The sequence below is a fragment of the Poecile atricapillus genome, chromosome 35, assembly GCF_030490865.1.
Source record: "Poecile atricapillus isolate bPoeAtr1 chromosome 35, bPoeAtr1.hap1, whole genome shotgun sequence".
Classification (NCBI taxonomy): Eukaryota; Metazoa; Chordata; class Aves; order Passeriformes; family Paridae; genus Poecile; species Poecile atricapillus.
In genome coordinates, this window is record NC_081283.1 from 1054421 (window position 1) to 1074436 (window position 20016).

Genomic DNA, 20016 nt, shown 5'->3' on the forward strand with positions numbered 1-20016 from the left:
GCCAGAGGATCCTTCCCTACAAACACCAAAAATGCCCAGGAGCAGCACCACAGGCAGTGAAATCGGGGTTCCCAGAGTATCCCCCTCCATGGGACTCCCCTGGGCCCGCTGCTCACCAGGTGCCCCAGCAGGAGCTTCAGCCTTGAGAGGCCAAATCCTCTTCCCACACATCCCATGTCACCTGCAAATCAAACCCATTCTGCTGGAAGGACACAGCACTTGGAAAAGCTTCATCCATCTCAGAGCAGTGTCTCCAGTGATCCCAGTGAAAAATAGGGTTTCCATGCTGCTTTTCCCAAGAATTAAATGCAGTTTTCATCCTGAACCATCATCCTTCTGCACCTTTCTGTGGCAGAGGGATTTGGACCCATGTCCAGCATCTAATCATGGAATTATGGAATGGTTTGGATAGAAAGAGACCTGAAAGCTCATCCCATTCCTCCCCCTTCCACGAGTTCATGTTGCTCCAAGCCCTATCCTTTGACACTTCCAGGGATGGGGAGGATGTGGGACATAGGACATGGTGCTGTGTCAGAACTGGGAATCAAAAGGCATCAAGATCCATTTGGATCTGATCACCTGGAGAGGTTTCCTGAGCCACTGTGCACTGGGAGATGCTCTTTGAGCCAAACTAGTTCCCATGGGCTAGACCTAGGTTTGGAAACTTCATTTCATGGAAGAAAAAGGATGAGGGGAAAAAAAAAAAGATCCTTGGATGAGAAAGGAGCAGGGATTGATGCTCAGACTGGAGGGATGACCCAGGATCATGAAACATCCCACCAGGATCAGAGCAGAAACTGTTCCCAGCCTCTACTGCATGGAAGTGTCCTCATTCCACCTGCACCTGCTTCCCTCGGAGGGCTCCAGCCTTCCCAGGGCCACCAGGGCCAACCCCTGACCTGACGCCTGCTCCCATCTGTGCCTGCAGCCACAGAGCCATCAGAGAAGGGATAATGTCACCCATCGAGCAGGAGCCACAAGCCATGGCTGCTCCCAGCTGGGAATTTGGGCTTAATCATTAAAATAAACCATCAGGATTACCCTGAGAAGTCCTGCCAAGGACCCAGTGAGTGAGTGACCAGGTGTACAAATGCATTTTCCCTGGAAGGGATGTTTTGGGAAGGCAGACAGAGGAAAACACCCCGTTCCTGGTAATTTACTGTAATTCCACCTGAAGGAAAGGTCAACCCCACAGGAACGAGATCCCTTCCCTGGGAAGTCCTTCCCAAACTACAGCTGCTCCTCAGCAGATGTTTCTTGTCAGAGCACGTCCATGACAGATCCAACCTCACCTTCCCTCACCTCCTTTGGCAGGGGAATTCCAGTGTGGAGCAGAACCAGAGCAGCAAAGCAGCAGCTTTCTCACAAAATGGAAATTGGGATGGCCAGAGGAGACCATCCCCCTTCCCAAGGATGCCACAAAACAAGGCACGGATAAGAGTTCTTCTTTCCCAAGCTGCACAGGCGAAACGGAGCCAAAGCATGAAACCACGTCCAGGGTGGGCTTGTACCTAACAGGGGTTTAAGGGTGGGACACCAGAATTCATTGAAATTCAGAGAGTTTTGGTATCTTCAGCTTTTATAGGGCTTTTGGGGAATGGGGCAGTCAAAGATGGACTTGGGCACCTGAGATCCACCTTGGGGTCCAGGGCTTTTGAGGGTCTCTGGTGCTACCAGAGCAGATGAGTGATTAACCTCAGCACTCTTGGACCCCACTCTCAGGGGTCCCTAAACCAGACCTGTCTTCCCTAAAACCAGATCTATCATTTCTAAAAACAGATTTATCCTCCCTGAAACCAGACCTATCATCCATAAACTGGACCTAACATCCCTAAAACCAGACCTATCCTCTTTAAAACCTGTGAGAACTAGACCCTTCCATGTTGTAGCCATATGGTGACTGCAGGAGCAGCTCCAGCCACACCAAGCTTAGGATGCATTTCCCAGCTCCTTCTTTAGCCAATTCAGACTATTTATGGTTTTAAACTCTCCTGTATTTAAAAAAAAAAAAAAAAAAAAAAAAAAAAAAAGTATCACTGTTCCTTCCTGCAAATTTGGGCTGGAAAGCAGCCAGGGGCTGCTCTGTGCCAAGTACCCGTACAACGCTGTGCCTGGAGCAATCCTTCCCAAGCCAGGCACCTCCAATTCCTTTCCTCACCTTTTAAGGATGAGGGAAGCAGCTGCTGAGGCCCGGAATTACCTGGGAGAATTTGGTTTTGCTGCGAGGGCCTGAGTCCTCCTCACACAAACAAGCTCTTGAAGAAAGGAGGGAACAGACAGAGGAGTGAAAAAAAAAAAAACAAAAACCAACAGGTTGATCTGGATTTCCATCAAGGGTTCCACCCTCCTCCGTTTAATGAACATCGCAGAACAGGTGCTTGGAATTCATTACCAGCCCACGAGCCCAGGAGACGGGAATTGCACCGGCCCAGCTCCACTGCTCTCCCTCTCTCGGAGGCAGCAGCAGCCACAAACCTCCAGCCCTTTTCTCCCTCTGCCTTTCCCTCCCGGAGCCGCAGCCCGGGCATGACCAACCCCAGCTCTGCCTTCTCCAGCGGCTCCCTGTGCTCCGGGGAGGTGTCGGGGAGGATGAGCCGCGGCAGAGCCGCCCCGAGCCCGTCCCCGGAGCGCCGCAGCCCCGACGGCGGAGCCAGCGACGGCCGCGGCTCCCCGGGCAGCCTCCGCTGCCTGTCCCGCTCGCCCTTCTCCGGGGACGGGAGGCTCCCGGGCCCCGTGCGCCTGGACATCGACACCGACTTCCAGGCCGTGCGGCAGCAGGAGAAGGAGGACATCAAAGTGCTCAACAACCAGTTCGTGACCCTGATCGAGAAGGTAGGGACAGCTCCTGGCTGGGGGTGGGCAGGGGGGCAGGCTCTGCCCCGGCTCTCGGGGACCCACCGGGGCCTGCAGCCACCCCCAGCGAGGCTGGGAACATCCTGCTAATTACCCAATTAGTTATTCCTTCCGAGCTCTCTGTCGGGGGAGGGTTAGGGAGCATCCCTGGGGGAGATGCGTGCGGGGGCTGTGCCCGTCACCCGGGGAGCTCCTGGGGCACCATGGACGGGAGGCACCATGGGCAGGAGGCACCATGGGCAGGAGGCACCGTGGGCAGGAGTGACCAAGCAGCCACAGGCAGTGACGCTGATTATGGCGGCAGCTCCAATTCCAGCGCTAAAGAGAGCTGGAAACTCTTCCCTGGAAATTCATCCCCACCTCCACCTTGGCAGCACGGAGGGCCAGGGGGACCCCCCACCCGCTGCCTCTGAGCTTCTGCGGAGAAGGGCCAAGAAAGTGTTGCTTTCATCTCTGTAGAGACAGGAGAAACAGAAGTTTCTCCAAGGAAAACAACTCCCAGGGCAGGCAGGTTCCTGCAGAGCACTGCTCCATAAACAGATGTAATCTCTGGGATTGCTTCATGCAGCTCTCCCTGCCAACCTCCAGCAGCCTGGGATTGATTAATTTTAACTCTCTGAGGACCTGCATTCACACTGGGAAGGAGAAGGTCATGGGAACATTTCCAGTGGATCTCTCCAAGGGGACAGTAGTGACCAGTCACACCTGGCAGTGCCAGCAGGGCCCTGGCTCTTATGGATGGGCACAGCCTCCTCCTGTGAGCCTTTCCAAGATCGTGGCGTTGGGAATTTGGAGAACACCTAATGTGGGAAACACCCACACAGTGGAGGCTGGAATTGGGACTGTCCAGGTGGAGAGGCTGGGGTTTGCTGGGCCCCTCAGAGCAGGGATAGGAGTAGGGGAAAGGGACAAAACCCCATGTGCTTGAGCCAGGCCCTGACACCAGGGAGGGAAGAACTGAGAGTTCCAGGTTTCCTAACAAACCCAGCCCAACAACCTCCTGATCCACAGGGACACAAACAGCCCCTGGGCTGAGGTCTCTGACTGCAGCTCCTGAGTTCTTTTGAAGGCTTCAAGAGCTGCATCAAGTGGCAACTTCAGGCTCTTGCCCCAGGCCCTCATTCCAGAGGAAGGGCACTTCCTTGTTAAAGAGAGGTTGACTTTTTAATCAGGGATTCAGGTGATCTCAATCCCCAGCAGGTGATTCCAGGGATAATTGACCACACAGCTACAGGAGTTTGGTGCTGGTGGTTTTCCAGCTGTTCCAGATCTGCTGGCATTTATTCTCCAGATGGAAAAGAAGACAGGGAAAAGCCGAGCCCTGGAGCCCCTGTTTGAGGCCCTGCCTTTTTCCCAAGAGCCCAGAGGGGATAGGCCTGTGAGGACCAAACTTTGGCTACTTCTGTGTTCAGGCATGAAATTCCAGGGAATGGGGCCAAATCTGGGCGATCCCTCTGCAAAGTTCCTGCTGAAAGGCTCTGCAAGGGAGGATTTCCACTGAGGAGGACTTTGCAGGAGTCATGGAATCGTGGAACAGTCTCAGGAGGGAGAGACCTTAAAGATCATCCAGTTCCAAGCAGATGTTGGAAGCCAAGATGGAACAGTTCAGCCCGGTGTTGGTTTGCAAACAGGAATGTGAGGGGGGATAAAAAGGAGCAGATGAGAATTAGGAAGGAGGTCAGGAATTAATTAAAGGTCAAAGATGGACTTGGAACAACAGCCAGCACAATCCATTCCCATTCAAGAAGGGAAGGATGAGGCACTGGAATGGTTTTGCTTTGCTTGGCTGCTCCCTCTGTTCAGACAAGAAGGATTTGGAGAAAGATGGTGCCACATCTGAGTTGGCAGCTGGAATTCTGCCTCTTCTTTGGACCCCAGGCCCAGGCTGGCGGTCTGATGGCTCCTGCCCCCAGTGGCCCAGGCACAGCACTGGTCCTGAGTCATCTCAGGATGCAACAGCAGAAACTTGGAGGCAACTCTGGCATCTCCAGCCAGAACGTGACTGGGGTTGCTCCCAGAGGTAGCAATTAGCTAATTAATTGGAGTTGGCCAAGAGCTTTGAAGACGAGAACTGTTAAACTTGGAGCATTACTGGTGAGATTTGGAATATTGGGAAAGAGGAGCAGGTTCCTCAAAGGCGGGCGGTGGAAGGGCAGCGTTGTCCTCTCAGAGCCAGCACAGGGAGCTCACCTGGAGTCTGTAATTATCTGGGATGTTCTCCAGAGCTTTGTCTGAGCTTCTCTGGAATAAAACTGATTCATTCCCTGAACGTCTCCATGCTGTAATTCCTCGCAGTCCAGAGGGTTCACTCTCTTTGTGCTCTCTGGGGTAGGAAATCTGCCCTTTGCTGACCCTGGACATCCTTTGTGACCTGGGGTGGATACGCAGCGTGGGTTTCACCATGTTGGACTCAACACCTGGATCTGGTGATCCTGGAGGCGTTTCCAGGAGTCACGTGCAAAGGGGACAGAACTGACCATTCTTACTGTCAGTGACTCCTTTATCCCGATGTCACCGTGTTTATTCCACTGTCACTGTGTTTATTTTGAGGTCACCGTGTTCTGTTGAGAAATGAATTAGTGGGTAACTTGTAAAACTCCTAAAAGTCCCCTAAAAGAGGGGCATGACCCTGCCCATGCCAGGGGGTGGACCTGGGTGATCTTTAAAGTCCCTTCCAAACCAAACCATTCCATGATTCCATAACCCTCCATCCTCAGACCTAATTTTGAAGGGATTTCTCATTCTTCCCTGCGTATCTGTTGATTGTAGCAGCTCCTCTGAAGGTCTCCAACACCTCCTGCCCTGCCATGCTTTGATTATGGCTCTCAGTGTCACTGATACCTCTGAAACCTCTCCTGTAGGTCCAGAGCCTGGAGCAGCAGAACAAGATCCTGATGACCAGGTGGAACTTCCTGAAGGACCAGGACAATTCCCACTCTGACTCGGACATCAAGGCCATCTATGAGCAGTACATGAGCAAAATGAACCAGGAGATGAAGGCGCTCAACTACGAGCAGGAAAACCTGGAGTCGGAGCTGGCAAAGGTCCTGAGCACCATGGACACCTTCCGGAGCAAGTAGGTATCTCTGTCCATATCCACCCCTAATCATACCCAGGGGGATTCAACTGGGGCACAGGGAGGGATTGATTTAACTCAGCCAGCCTGAGATTCCCAGGAAAATATTCCTACTTTGGTGTGCATAGAAGTGTGGATTTGAGAATTTAGGATTACAACATCTTCCTGGTTAACGAGAGATGAAAGGAAAGCCGTGATAATGAAATTCCAAGGAGAGAAGGGTCTGAGGAGCCTCTGCTGGAGAACAACTCAGGGAATGGCATTGCTGGAATGGCAGCCATGAAAAGAGGGAATGTTTATTCTCCACAAAATTATCTCAAACCAGAACTTTGTCCCCAAAGTGATTTCTGGCTGCTCAGTACAAAACAAAACACTCCTGGCTACATGGTGGGAGTTTTGGGGTGTTGTGGGCAGGGCCAAGGAGTTGGATTTGATGGTCCCTGTGGGTGTCTTCCAACTCAGGATATTCATCATCACAGAATGGGTTAGGAGGGACCTTTAGTATCATCCAGTGCCACCTTGCTTGCAGGGACACCTTCCACTCGGAGCCCTGTCCAACCTTGGACACTTCCAGGGATGGGGCAGCCACAGGGAAATCCATTCCAGAGCCTTACCAGCCTCACAGGGAGGAATTCCTTCCCAATATCCCACCTATCCCTGCCCTCTGGTAGTGGGAAGCCATCCCCCCGTGTCCTCTCCCTCCATCCCTTATCCCCAATTCCTCTCCAGCTCCCCTGGAGTCCCTTTAGACACTGGAAGGGGCTCCAAGTTCTTCCTGGAGCTTTTTCCTCTCTGGGCTCACACACACCCATTGCACCCCTGCCATGGGCAGGGACACCTCCCACTATCCCAGGCTGCTCCAAGCCCTGTCCAACCTGTGTTGGACACTTCCAGGGATGGGAAAGCCACAGGGAAATCTATTCCAGGCCCTCACCACTTTCACAGGGAGGAATTCCTTCATAAAGAAGGAATATTCTATTCCATGACTGTGGGATCTCTTCCTTTCCCCCTTCACCCAAAGCATTTTTGCCAAACTCTGCTTTGACCAAAAGGTCAAAATTGTGCCCCAAATGATCCCGACCAAGAATAGGGAGATAGCCAAAGGTCGGGGGAGGTGCAGCTGCCTCTTATCTCTGGGGAGCTCCTCTTATCTCTGGAAAACTCTGAGATGTGCAGTTAAGAGAGAGCAGCTGGGCCATGCCCGGTCATGGAGCAGACAATGCCTCCCTTATTATGGGGCTCATTTGCATCCCACAGGAGAATCCCAGATGAGCTCCTTTCCCTCCCAATGACACCCAGCACCTTCCCAGAGCTCTGGAGGCTCTGTGGGGATTTGAGCTGTGCAGAGACTGTCCAACCAGAAGTGGTGCTGAGGGACTGGCAGGGCAGAAATCCCTGCTGGCATCCAAACCCACTCCTGAGGTGAGGCACAAACGATCCGTGCTCTCTCCAGGGAGTTCAGCCCAAGGATTCTCCAGGTCCTTAAGCCCTGCACCAGGTGGCTGCAAATTAGGGAAGGGCTGATAGCTCCTAACCGAGACACAGCAGTGAAATGCCTTAATCAGCTCAGAGCAGGTTGGAATCATGGAATCCCTTGGAAAAGCCCTTAGAGGTCATCAGGCCCAACCATCAACCCCCCACCACTGTGGTCACTACCGACCCCAAGTCCCCAAGTGCCACATCCACACAGTTTGGACATTTCCAGGGGTGTGGACTCTGGGCAGCTGGACAACCCTTGCCACGGAAATTTTTCCAAGTATTCTACTTAAACCTCCTCTGGTGGAACTTAAAGGCATGTTTCCCTTATTACTTACTCCCTGGGAATGGATCCTGAATCCCACCTGGCTGCCCCCTCTTGTCCAGGAGTTGTGGAAAGGCAGAAGGTCTCCCCAGAACCTCCTCTTCTCCAGGCTCAGCCCCCACAGGTCCCTCAGGGGTTGTCCAGATCCTTCCCTCATGCTCCAGCCCTTCCCCAGCTCCACTGCCATCTCTGGACTCACTCCAGCCCTTCAGGGTCTTTCTTGTTGTGAGGTACCCAAACCCCAGGATTCCAGGGGCCTCAGCAGTGCCAAGGACAGGGAATGTTGTGAGGAATTCGACAGGAATAAGAACCAGGAGTTTGATTCTTCACCTTACACTGAAATCACGCTCCCTGGAGTCCTTCAGGTGACACTCAGGTGCCTAAAATGTCCTAAATTCCTCATGGGAGGTGCCTGCCTGCTCTTTATTTGGATAGTGTAAAGGTTAGGACCTGCCATCCCTGTCTGGAGCACCTGGCCCTCCCTGCACTCCCCTGAGGAAGCAGAATCACAGACTGCTTTGGGTGAGAAAGGACCCTGCCATGAGCAAGGATACCTTCCACTATCCCAGGGTGTCCCAAGCCCTTGGACACTTCCAGAGATGGGGCAGCCACAGTCTGTGCTCAGATCTGCACTCAGAAATTGCTTCAGGAATTCCCAGCTCTCAGCACTTGAGGGTTTTCTAACCTAAGTTCTTAGGGATGAAGGTGCTCCCAGGAACAGGCTGCCGGAGAGCTCTCCCCATTGGATTTCTTGTGACTTTTCCAGTAACTTGGACAATGGGATAAGGCACAATTGGGATGGTTCCATCCCTCAAAAGTGATTCACAGGGGGAGAATTCCCAGGCCCCATCCAGCTCTGGCTCAGCCCAGGGGCATTTCTGCAACAAATCTCTGTACAAACCAGGCAAATCTGGGAGATTTATTTTTCCCAGGGGATTCTGGGGGGAAAAAAAATGAAGAACCAGTTGGATTTCCCACTGGAGTGATGCCCTCAGCCAGGCTGTGGCATTCGGGATGAAACATGCCATGGGCACTGGAACACCCCAAGTCCTCCGGGATGGGAAATGTGCCTGGGGGAGTCCCCCCAAAAGGCTCTGAATTAACCAGGGACTGCTCCCCAAACCCACCTGGATGGGACTCACTGGAACACTCCCACCTTCTCCTTAAATGATGCTGCCATGGCTCCCAAAGGGAGGGAGGGATGGATGGAGAGGGGACAGGCACATCCAGGAGGGCGGCACTAAGCCTGTCTGAGATCTGGCTCCCTGGATTTTGCTCTGTGAAGGAGCCGGGGGCGAGCAGACACCATCTCAAGTGTGCTAAGTGCAGGAAGGGCTGGATTTGCCCTCCTGCAGTGCCCCGGGATTATCTCCCGGGAGATAAACGCTGGGATGTGCCTGTGGAATGCTCCAGCCCCGGCTGAGTCACAGACCTGGGAGCGTGGCAGGAGCGCGTTGGGCCGGCTGGGCCGGCTGTGCTCCGGGAGCAGGGACAGACTGGGGACACTGGGACAGACTGGGGACACTGGGACACACAGGCTGAGCTCCGAGGAGGAGCAAGCAGGGCTGCAGACAGACATTCAGCTTGGTCCTGGCACAGCCGGGCTGTCAGTGTCCCTGCCGGGCTGTCAGTGTCCCTGCCGGGCTGTCAGTGTCCCTCTCGGGCTATCAGTGTCCCTGATGGGCTGTCAGTGTCCCTCTCGGGCTGTCAGTGTCCCTGCAGGGCTGTCAGTGTCCCCCTCGGGCTGTCAGTGTCCCTCTCGGGCTGTCAGTGTCCCTGCAGGGCTGTCAGTGTCCCCCTCGGGCTGTCAGTGTCCCTCTCGGGCTGTCAGTGTCCCTCTCGGGCTGTCAGTGTCCCTCTCGGGCTGTCGGTGTCCCTGCAGGGCTGTCAGTGTCCCTGCCGGGCTGTCAGTGTCCCTGATGGGCTGTCAGTGTCCCTGCAGGGCTGTCAGTGTCCCCCTCGGGCTGTCAGTGTCCCTCTCGGGCTGTCAGTGTCCCTGATGGGCTGTCAGTGTCCCTCTCGGGCTATCAGTGTCCCTGATGGGCTGTCAGTGTCCCTGCAGGGCTGTCAGTGTCCCCCTCGGGCTGTCAGTGTCCCTCTCGGGCTGTCAGTGTCCCTCTCGGGCTGTCGGTGTCCCTGCCGGGCTGTCGGTGTCCCTCTCGGGCTGTCGGTGTCCCTCTCGGGCTGTCGGTGTCCCTCTCGGGCTGTCAGTGTCCCTGCCGGGCTGTCAGTGTCCCTCTCAGGCTGTCAGTGTCCCAGCCGGGCTGTCAGTGTCCCAGCCGGGCTGTCAGTGTCCCTGCAGGGCTGTCAGTGTCCCTGCAGGGCTGTCAGTGTCCCAGCCGGGCTGTCAGTGTCCCTCTCGGGCTGTCAGTGTCCCTCTCGGGCTGTCAGTGTCCCTGCAGGGCTGTCAGTGTCCCTGATGGGCTGTCAGTGTCCCTGCCGGGCTGTCAGTGTCCCTGCCGGGCTGTCAGTGTCCCTGATGGGCTGTCAGTGTCCCCCTCGGGCTGTCAGTGTCCCTGCCGGGCTGTCAGTGTCCCTGCCGGGCTGTCAGTGTCCCTCTCGGGCTGTCAGTGTCCCTCTCGGGCTGTCAGTGTCCCTGCCGGGCTGTCAGTGTCCCCGTAGGGCTGTCAGTGTCCCTCTCGGGCTGTCAATGTCCCTGCCGGGCTGTCAGTGTCCCTCTCGGGCTGTCAGTGTCCCTCTCGGGCTGTCAGTGTCCCCCTCGGGCTGTCAGTGTCCCCCTCGGGCTGTCAGTGTCCCTGATGGGCTGTCAGTGTCCCTGCAGGGCTGTCAGTGTCCCTGATGGGCTGTCAGTGTCCCCGCAGGGCTGTCAGTGTCCCTGATGGGCTGTCAGTGTCCCCGCAGGGCTGTCAGTGTCCCTGATGGGCTGTCAGTGTCCCTGCCGGGCTGTCAGTGTCCCTGCCGGGCTGTCAGTGTCCCTGCCGGGCTGTCAGTGTCCCTCTCGGGCTGTCAGTGTCCCTGCCGGGCTGTCAGTGTCCCTCTCGGGCTGTCAGTGTCCCTGCCGGGCTGTCAGTGTCCCTGCCGGGCTGTCAGTGTCCCTGCAGGGCTGTCAGTGTCCCTGCAGGGCTGTCGGTGTCCCCCTCGGGCTGTCAGTGTCCCTCTCAGGCTGTCAGTGTCCCTGCAGGGCTGACATTCCGGGTAAGGAGCACAGACCAGACAGGTAAATCCCATCAGCCGCTGCTGCCCAGCCTTGGAAAAGCAGGGAAGAAAAGGGCGAGTTCAGCACCAAGGGAGACAGGAGGAACCCTAGGAGTGCCCAAAGCTGTGACTGTCACACACTCCCTGCCTTCACAGTCTCCTTGGTGAGGGAGCTGCAGCTCCAGGGAGCTGCTTTGGATTCCAGGTCATGTCCTGAGCACGGATTTCCCCCTTTCCCAACATCTGCTCCCCTTGCCCAGGCAGAGCTCCCCATTTCCACACTTTGTACACAGCAGGGAAGGCTCCCAAAAACCTTCTGACTGGCTGCACCAGACCCCAAACAGCAGCACACAGCTGCATTCCTGGCATTCCTATCCTCAGTCTGTTGGGAGAGCCCATTTTACCTCATTCCCAAAGGTCTCAGCCTCCCCCAGGTGCATTTGGTGATGTGTCCAAGCAGCACTGAAAGGCTGAGTTCACAGCCTGGAAACGGGAGTCACTCTGGAGGCCCTTCCACCAAGAAAGACCCTGAGGGGCTGGAGCATGTCCAGAGTTTGGAATGGAGCTGGAGAAAGGCTGGAGCACCAGGGAAGGATCTGGAGAACTCCTGAGGGAGCTGGGAGGCTCAGCCTGGAGAGAAGGAGGCTCAGGAGGGGCTTTCTGGCTCTGCACAACTCCCTGACAGGAGGGGACAGCCAGGGGGTCAGGCTTTGCTGCCTGGGAACAGGACAAGGGAAATGGCCTCAAGCTCTGCCAGGGAAGGTTTGGTTGGATATTGGGAAAAATTCCTCACTGGAAGGGTGTCCAGGCAGTGGCACAGCTGCTCAGGGCAGGGGTGGAGTCACCAAAGCTGTGTGGATGTGGCACATGGGGACATGGTCAGGCCTGCCCCTGGCAGTGCTGGGGGAACAGTTGGACTCGATGCTTTCCAAGGGCTTTTCCAACCTTAATGATTCCCTGATTCCATGGAATGTCATGTGCCCCTTAGGCCAAGAGGAGCCTGAGGAATGACACAAGAGCAGGGGAGCCAAGACCTCCCTGAGAGCTCAGCCTGCTCTGATCCATCCCTCCCAAACGTGTCCAGCTGCTGTGGGAGGCACTGACCCCCATCCCATCCTTCTCCTGCTCTGACCAAGCACTGCTGGGCCCAGAATGGACCCTGAGGCTTTTCTGGTGGAGTCCCTGGGATTTGGGATCACCACACCCAGGAGCTCACAAGGTCCCAGGAGCTAACAAGGGTTGGCATATTCCCTAATTCCCACTCATATCCATTTGCCCCTGGACTGAGGCTTTGCTCCCTGGCCCTGCCTTATCCCATCTGGATTTGAACACCTGTGGGGCTCGTTCCTCAAAAGGACACTTAGGACTCCACCCCATCGTGGTTTCATTCCCTTCCATTTCCCGGGCAGTTTTCCATTAATTCTTTTGCATGTGTGCCTTCACAAATCACCTGGGCTGGGTTATGTCACCAGTCCAGAATTTTCAGAATTTCCACAAGCCAAAGATTTCTCCCTTGGGAAGACTCTGACCCCGGAAGTGAAACTTCAAGGAAACCTGAGCAGAACAGAAAAGGTTTGGGGTGAAAATTGAGGAGTTTGGGCAGAGCCCAATTCCCCTATCCCTTTGTGAAGAACCTGAGGCTGCACAGCCCCCAAATGAAATCCCAATTAAGGCTTCCTCCTCTCTGCTCTGGGATTCTTCATCCCGAAAGTGCTCCTGGTGTTCCAGGGCAGCTGGAATGCGGCAGCTTCTCACACTCCTGCCCACAATGCCTCAAGGAGGGGGGACATTGCAGGAAAAGCAGAAAGTTTTGATACTTTGGGGGTCTCAAGACAACCTTGAGTGTCCCTGAGTTTCCCTGTGGCTGATCCCATGCTTTGGGCACTCCACAGGTACGAGGATGAAATTCGTCTCTGCAGCGGGATGGAATTCACCTTCATGGAGCTGAAAAAGGTCAGCAAGATGGGAAGGGAAAGTTTTCAACTGGATTGGCTCTACCCAGCCCTGCACAGTCAGGGAAGGGCCTGGAAATGGTCCAGGCTCAACTGGTTTGGGATAACAAGGTCTGGAGGAGGACAGGGAGGGGATGAGTCCAAATTCCACAGGAGGATGAGTCTGGAATGGCTCCTGAAAATCCCCTGGCAGCACCTGGGGACTGGAGCATCCCCATCCCTGCATCCTGGGATTTCCCTGGCCTGAGGGGTCCAAACCCTTCCCAGGCTGCCCTCTCCTCCCCGTGTTCCCTCCAGGTGCCATTAGGGTTGGGAAAGGCTGGAAGTGATAAAGGATTTGCTTTGTTCCCTGTGGAGGGGCCACGCCCTGGGCAAACCCCGGGCAAAGCTCGAACTCCGGCAGGAGCCAGTGGGAATCAGCTGGAACTGGAATTTTAACTCAAAACCCCCAATTTGGGGGCAGGATAAAGGTGTTGGGAGAGAGGGAATGTTCCCCACAAATATCCATCCTGGCTAATTCCATGTTTTCCTTGGCACACTCCCCAGCCAGGAAAGACATTCCTGGACACTTCCTTGTTCCGAGTTTTCAATAAGTGGAGCCTTTTGTGGGGAACAAAAGCTGTGTGGGGATGGCCTAGCCCTGCCTGGCCCAGTGGATCCTCCCACCAACAAATCCCACAAAACAAAGGGAAAAAGTCCTCAAAGATCCTCAAAGGAGCCTCCCCACCTGAAGAGCAGTTCCAAACGTCCCTGTTAATAAATCCAGGAATGGGTTGGGTAGGAAGGAGCTCATCCCGTTCCGCCCCTCCATGGGCAGGGACACCTTTCCTGTCCTGGGTGCTCCAAGCCCCATCCAACATGTCCTGGAACATTCCCAGGGATGGAGCAAGCAGGGCACTCCCTGGGGAGGGGGAGCAGTGGGAATGACATGCTGTAAATCCTGTTATGGACTGAGAATCCCTTTCCATCCGTGCAGGATCTGGATGTGAGCACCTTGCACCGAACAGAGCTGGAGGTGAAGCTCAAAGGGCTCCAGGAGCTGCTGGAGCTGAAGAAAACCATCTATGAGCAGGTGGGAACACACCTGGAGAGGGCTGGGATGCTGTGGGAAACATGGCATTTTGGGGACAGATCCTGGATTTCCACACACATGGAAGCTTGGCCAGGGTGTCACAGCCATCCCATGGCTTAGGCAGGGCCTGAGGAGTTGATCCCTCCCCTAAAAACAACATTGGAATTGGGCCAGAACTTTGTTCTTCTTCTTTTCTTTCTGCCCCAGAGCCTCTGTGGGGCCTGGGGTCCCCCCCGAAGAGCTGAGAATTCCAGCCTCATCCCAAACTGGCTGTTGGGGCTCAGCTCCTGCCCCCAGGGATGGGGTTTGCCCCAGACCTCAGCCCAGGTGAGCCAAATGTTCAGAGTCCAGGAAGAACCCAAAAACCAGGACACCTGGAGAACCTGGGTGCTCTGAAACACAGTTCAGCCTCCTCTTTTCCCAGGAACATGAGGGGTCCCCAGTCAGGAATGATTCCAGCCAGGGGGGAAGGGCCTCCATCAGAACTGATCACAGGCACTGACTCAGGGCCTGGAAAATGTCACCCAGCAGGATCAGCAGTGTGGGAACACTCAGGATTTATCTAAATTCCAGCAATGCAAACAATTACAATGCCTGATGGAGGAATATGAACATTCCTGGTGGGAAACTGAGGCACGGAAAGACTGGAGCTGCCTCCCAGCACAACTGCCCAGGGAGCCTGACCTGATCTGCTCTAAAATGAGATTATTCCTTAAGCAAGGCAATTTTAGCCCAGTTTTTTTGGAAATCAGGCCCTGTTCCAGGATCTCCAGCTGATTTCCCGTGGGTCCCACAAAAAGCTGTGGTTTTTAACCACCAATTCATGCAACAATCGCATCCCCAACCTCTCCTGTCTCACCACCTCTGTGGATTTGATGGCATTAGGCACATTCCCAGGGGGAGGGAAAATGATGAAAACTTTGCTTGTTGGGATGAATCAGGAGAAAATCCCACCCTCATTTCTCATTAACAAATGACCGGTTTGGGGGTTTTATTCACCAAATGACCTGATACTCCAAATATCAAATAACAAACTCATGGATTAAACACCAGTGGGATAAAGTATCCCCGTCATCCTGCATTTTGGGGGTATTTCTGTTTTATCCCTGAGCCATGGAGCCCTTTGTCAGCCCAACCAGGAAGGGAAGGGAAGCAAGGAAAAAAATTCCTGCTCCAAAGGGACCTGAGCACAAAGGGAAGAATGGAAAGGGAGGAAGAGAAGGAATTCCTGGTGCAAGGCAAGAGCTGCACCTGAGATAAGGGAGCAGCTGCTTTGGAGCAAGCCTGGATGCAAACCTGGATCCAGGGGCCCTTCCAGGCTCAGGGTGGGGAATTCTCCACGCTGGGCTGGTTTCTCCAGCTGTGACTTACCCAGAGCAAATATCCCAGTAGGTGATCCCAGGGGTGTTCCTGCCTCCCCCGTGCTGACATTCCCAGGACAGAGGAGTGGAGAAACTGCCAGCTGTGGCTGTGTGCAGGGAAGGCTCCTGGTTCCCTGAGGAGCTGTAAATCAGCCTCTGGCAGCCCAAAGAGCAGCCACAGCCTCGCTGGATCCCACTGCAGAGCTTGGAAAGGGCATTTTCCAGCCTCCCCAGGCTGTGGAACGATCCTGCCTTTGTTTTCCCAAAACTCACATCTGTCACGGATATCGATGGGTACTGGGCCATGATCATCGGCTCCAGCTCTGCTCCTGGGGAACAGCTGACTGGACAGGAGGAAATACCAGGGGAGGTTTAGGTTGGATATTAGGGAAAATTCCTTCCTGGAAAGGGTTGTCTTGGCCCTGGCATAGCTGCCCAGGGCAGGGGTGGAGTCCCCCGTCGATGGAAGTGCCTGAGGAATGTGTGACTGTGCCACTTGGGGACACAGTCAGGGGTGGCCTTGGCACTACTGAGAAACAGTTGGAATCTGGAGATCCTACAGGATTTTCAGCCTTGAGGATCCAAGGATTCTCCCTACTCCTGGAGTAGTCCAGAGGCACCACTTGTCAGATTTTTACCAGATTGTATCCAAAGATCCCAAAACCCAACTTAACCTGAGTGTGGATTTTATGGAACAAATAATACCAGATCCCCAGCTCCAGAGAGTGAAAACTTAGGAATTCTCCCCATCTCCACATAGAAGCTGTTCTGCCAAGCACAGCCCACTTGGAGGGTCCAGCCCTCTCTGACTACTGGGAATCTTGGATATGACCAGATACAGGGAAGAAGTTCTTCCCTGTGAGGGTGGCAAGGCCCTGGAATGGATTTCCCAGAGGAGCTGTGGCTGCCCCATCCCTGGAATTGTCCAAGGCCAGGTTGGATGAGGCTTGGAGCAGCCTGGGATAGTGGGAGGTGTCCCTGCCCATGGTAGGGGTGGAATGGGATGATCTTTGAGGTTCCTTCCCACCCAAACCATTCCATGAATTTCCCCTGTTGTTCCTTGGCTCTGCAGGAACTGGAGGAGCTGCTGACGGAAATCAAGGACATTTCTGTGGTGCTGGGAATCGACAGCTGCTCCCGGCCAGACCTGGGCAGGATCGTGGAGGATGTCAGGGCCCAGTATGAATTCCTGGCCCTGCGGAGCTGGGAAGAGGCCGAGGCCCTCACCCGGAGGAAGGTACCAGATCCCTGCTCCATGCCAGGAGAGACAGGGAAAGGACAGGAGGGATTGGCCTGGAAATGGCTGGATCAGCAGGATGGGAGGGATGGGCTGGCCCTGGGAATGGAGGGAGGGACAAAGCACTACTCCAGATCAGCTCTGGACAATAAATCCAGAGTTCTGTTACTCTGGGCTTTCCACACTGGAGGAACCCAGGACATCTCCCAGTGGAGATGGAAATGTCCTTCCAGCTCTCCAAACAGCAGGAATGTGACTGAACCCAGGAGCCAGATAAGCCTAGCACAGCCACAGCCAGAGAGGGTGGGAATGAGCCCCAAATCTTTCCTCAAGTAATCCAGGTGATCTCAGGGCACCCCTGCCCCTCTCTCTGCAGCTCACCGACAGCAGCTCCCAGTCTGGCTCCTTTGGGGGGCACCTCCTCGACAGCCGTCGGGAAATCGCAGATCTGAACATCCAGATCCAGAAACTCCGGTCCTGCATCGTGTCCCAGAAGAGCCAGGTGTGTCCTGGGGTGGGATAATGGGACAGATGTGTCCTGGGGGGAAGAGCTGGACAGGTGTATGCTGGGGTGGGAATAACGGGACAGGTGAGGAATTCCCTCCCCCAAGCCCCCTCAGCTCCCTTTCCCACACTCCAGTGCCTGTACCTGGAGGAACACATCCGTGAGGCTGGCGAGCAGGGGGAAGGGACCCTCAGGGACGCCAAGGCCAAGGTGGCTGGGCTGGAGGAGGCCCTGCAGCGCAGCCGGGAGCACATGGCTCACCTGGTCCGGGAGTACCAGGAGCTCATGAACATCAAACTGGCCCTGGATGTGGAGATCCTCACCTACAGGAAGCTCATGGAAGGGGAGGAGAACAGGTGAGCCAGGATTCCTCCATCTCAGGTTGGGAAGGGATGCCCCAGGATACCTGGGGGGATGGAGATGTCATAGAATCATGGAATGCTTTGGGATGGTCCACCCAGTCCCACCCCCTGCCACGGGTAGGGTCACCTTCCACAGGCAGGGACACCTCCCAAAGCTCAGCTTGCACAAATTCTGAGTCAGGTACTGAAGGTTTGGTCAAAGAAGGAACAAATCCTGGTGGTTCCCAGCAGTTCAATCCCATTTCTTGCTCCCAAGTCTTCCTCAAACTCCCCAGGCTGAGATTCCAGACCTTCTCCAGGTGCTTCACCCAAGGGCTGGTCCAACCACACCCTTGGTCCTACCACTATCCCAACTCCCCCAGGCCAAATTCCCCCCAGCCCTTTGCACCCCTCTGGAAGAGCTGAAGCCATGTCCTCACACTGTGTCCTTCCCTTCCTAGCATGGAGCAGCCCATTCCCACTGTCATCAGCGCTGTCCACTCCTGCCCGAAGCCCCGTAAGTGCTTTGATCCCTCCAGTCCAGGAAATCAGGGAATGGATGGAAGGGTTTTAACCTTCCCCCTTCTCCCAGTTTCTGCCAGCACCCTGCGGAATTCACGGCTGTTTGCCCGGGACACGGAGCCAAGCGGAGGCAGCACCAGGAACGCCCAGGACATGCTGGGGACTCTGGACACCGGGACCCAGCCCAAGCTCAGCTCCAAAGCCCCCGAGGAATGTTCCTAGAATGGGATGAACATGGATCCAAGGCACCTGGGAAGCTCTTCCTCCTGAACTCCAGCCCACATCCAAGGGATGAAGGATGAGGATCCTGTCCAGGCTGTTCCCTGTCTTCCCACCATCCCAGCTCATAGCTCCATTCCCAGTTACAGCAGGAACCAGCCCAGGACTTTAGGGACTCTCCCATTCCCTTCACCTTCCTCTCCAGGGCTCCCTTCCCAGGGGATTTGCAGTCACCCCTTGGAACGTGCCCAGCAGGAGGGAAGTGTCCCTACCCCAGTTTTAGCAGCTGCCATTGGTCCCTTTACTGGGGTTGCCAAACCCTTTCCCTGCTCCGAGGGTGATCCCCAATGGGGCTTCCAAGGAAAACACCATCCAGGTTTGCACACTGGAGGAAAACAACCCCAGGGATGGATTTGTCACCTGGTTTGACAGATCTGGTGACACCCTGGGGGGCCCTTGGCCACCTCAGGGCATTTCTCTCCCTTTGGGGGGCCCTCATTCCATTCCAACTTCTTGATTTCCATAAGCCCTCCCTATCCTCCCTCTCTCCAGGCCCCACACAGCAGTTCCAGCTCCTAAAATTGGGGTATTGGTTCCTATTTAACTGCACTGGGAACATCCTGGTTTGGGCTGGGAGGGACCTCAAAGCTCATCCCATTCCCACCCTGGCCATGGGGTGGATATCCCAGGTTGCTCCAAGTCCTGTCCAGCCTGGCCTTGGACACTTCCAGCAATCCAGGGACAGCCACAGCTGCTCTGGGAAATCCATTCCAGGGCCTCATCACCTGCAAAGGGAAGAACTTCCTTCCTAAAATCAAGTCCAAATCTTCCCTCTTTCAGCCTAAAGCTGGAAATCTCCCTTGCCTTTGTATTTATTGACCTCAGCTTGTACCTGACCCGGCTGCCCCCATTGGCCAATCCCAATCCCGATGTTCCAGAGCTCCTGGAGCCAGCCCTGGATGTTCCACGTGGCTGCAGGTGGGGGGATGCTGTGGCCTTGGCAAAGCCATCCCTGCAGCCTCTTTCCAACCTCACCCTGAATCCTGCAGTATTTTTCTTCCTGACTCCAGCTGCTGCCACTCACCCCCCCCTCCAAAATTCCCAGATTCTGGGTCCCCATTCCCACAGCAAAGGAAGCACAGCTCTGGCTCACGGGGTTTGGCTGTTACAATAAAGTTCTGTTGCTCAAAATCCATCCTGTCCTTGGTTTTCTCCCAGCTTCCCACCACTGGCACCTGGAGCAACAGCAGGACTCACCTGGGGGCTGTGGCTGAGTTCTGGCAGCCAGGCAAGGCTGGAATTGCTTCCCAGGGACTGACTTGGGCACATCCCTGGGATGAAGAACACGGGGCCGGAGGGGCAGACACGGTGCAGGATGCAAGGCCTTGGGGACCAGTTTTGGGAATGAGGAGAACAACTCAGCACTGCTCAGCTTCCCCTTCCCAAACTCCTCCTGCCCCTCTGCAAAGGGGAATTCCTGCACACCTGGGCACCCATTTTCCCTGCAGCCCCTCATTCCAGAGGAGTCCTTTTGGTGCTCCTTTATCCCCAGAGGGACTTCCCTGGGACATCCAAACCAGACCAGGTTCTCTGGGGTGATGGAGGACCCAAATTTGGGAGCAGCTTTGCTGTTTACTGCTCACCTGGGGGACACTGTGCCTTTCCATGGTCAGCTTCCCCATCCTGAACTCGTCCTACTCCTCTCCAAAGGGGAATTCCTGCACACCTGGGCCAGGTTCATCCTGGGCACCTGCATTTCCCTGCAGCCCTTCATTCCAGAGGTGCCCTTTTGGATCACAGATGCTCCCTGTTCCCCTGGGGAACTTCCCTGGGAGATCCAAAGCAGCCCAGGGCCCCCAAGGTGCCGGAGGACCAAAATCTGGGAGCAGCTCTCCAGGCCCAGGGCAGGGGATGGGAAGGA

The 20016-nt window shown here is 55.3% G+C and overlaps 1 protein-coding gene across 1 annotated transcript; it reads left to right on the top strand.

Annotated features, from left to right (window-relative positions):
* The first annotated feature begins 2107 nt into the window (after positions 1-2107).
* Positions 2108-19284, top strand: KRT80 (keratin 80). Its single transcript, XM_058861303.1, has 9 exons — positions 2108-2832; positions 5715-5929; positions 12779-12839; positions 13815-13910; positions 16344-16508; positions 16885-17010; positions 17149-17369; positions 17816-17871; positions 17947-19284. Exons 1-9 carry the CDS (start codon positions 2527-2529, stop codon positions 18096-18098), a joined length of 1398 nt encoding a protein of 465 aa, XP_058717286.1. The 5' UTR covers positions 2108-2526; the 3' UTR covers positions 18099-19284.
* The last annotated feature ends 732 nt before the right edge of the window (positions 19285-20016 follow it).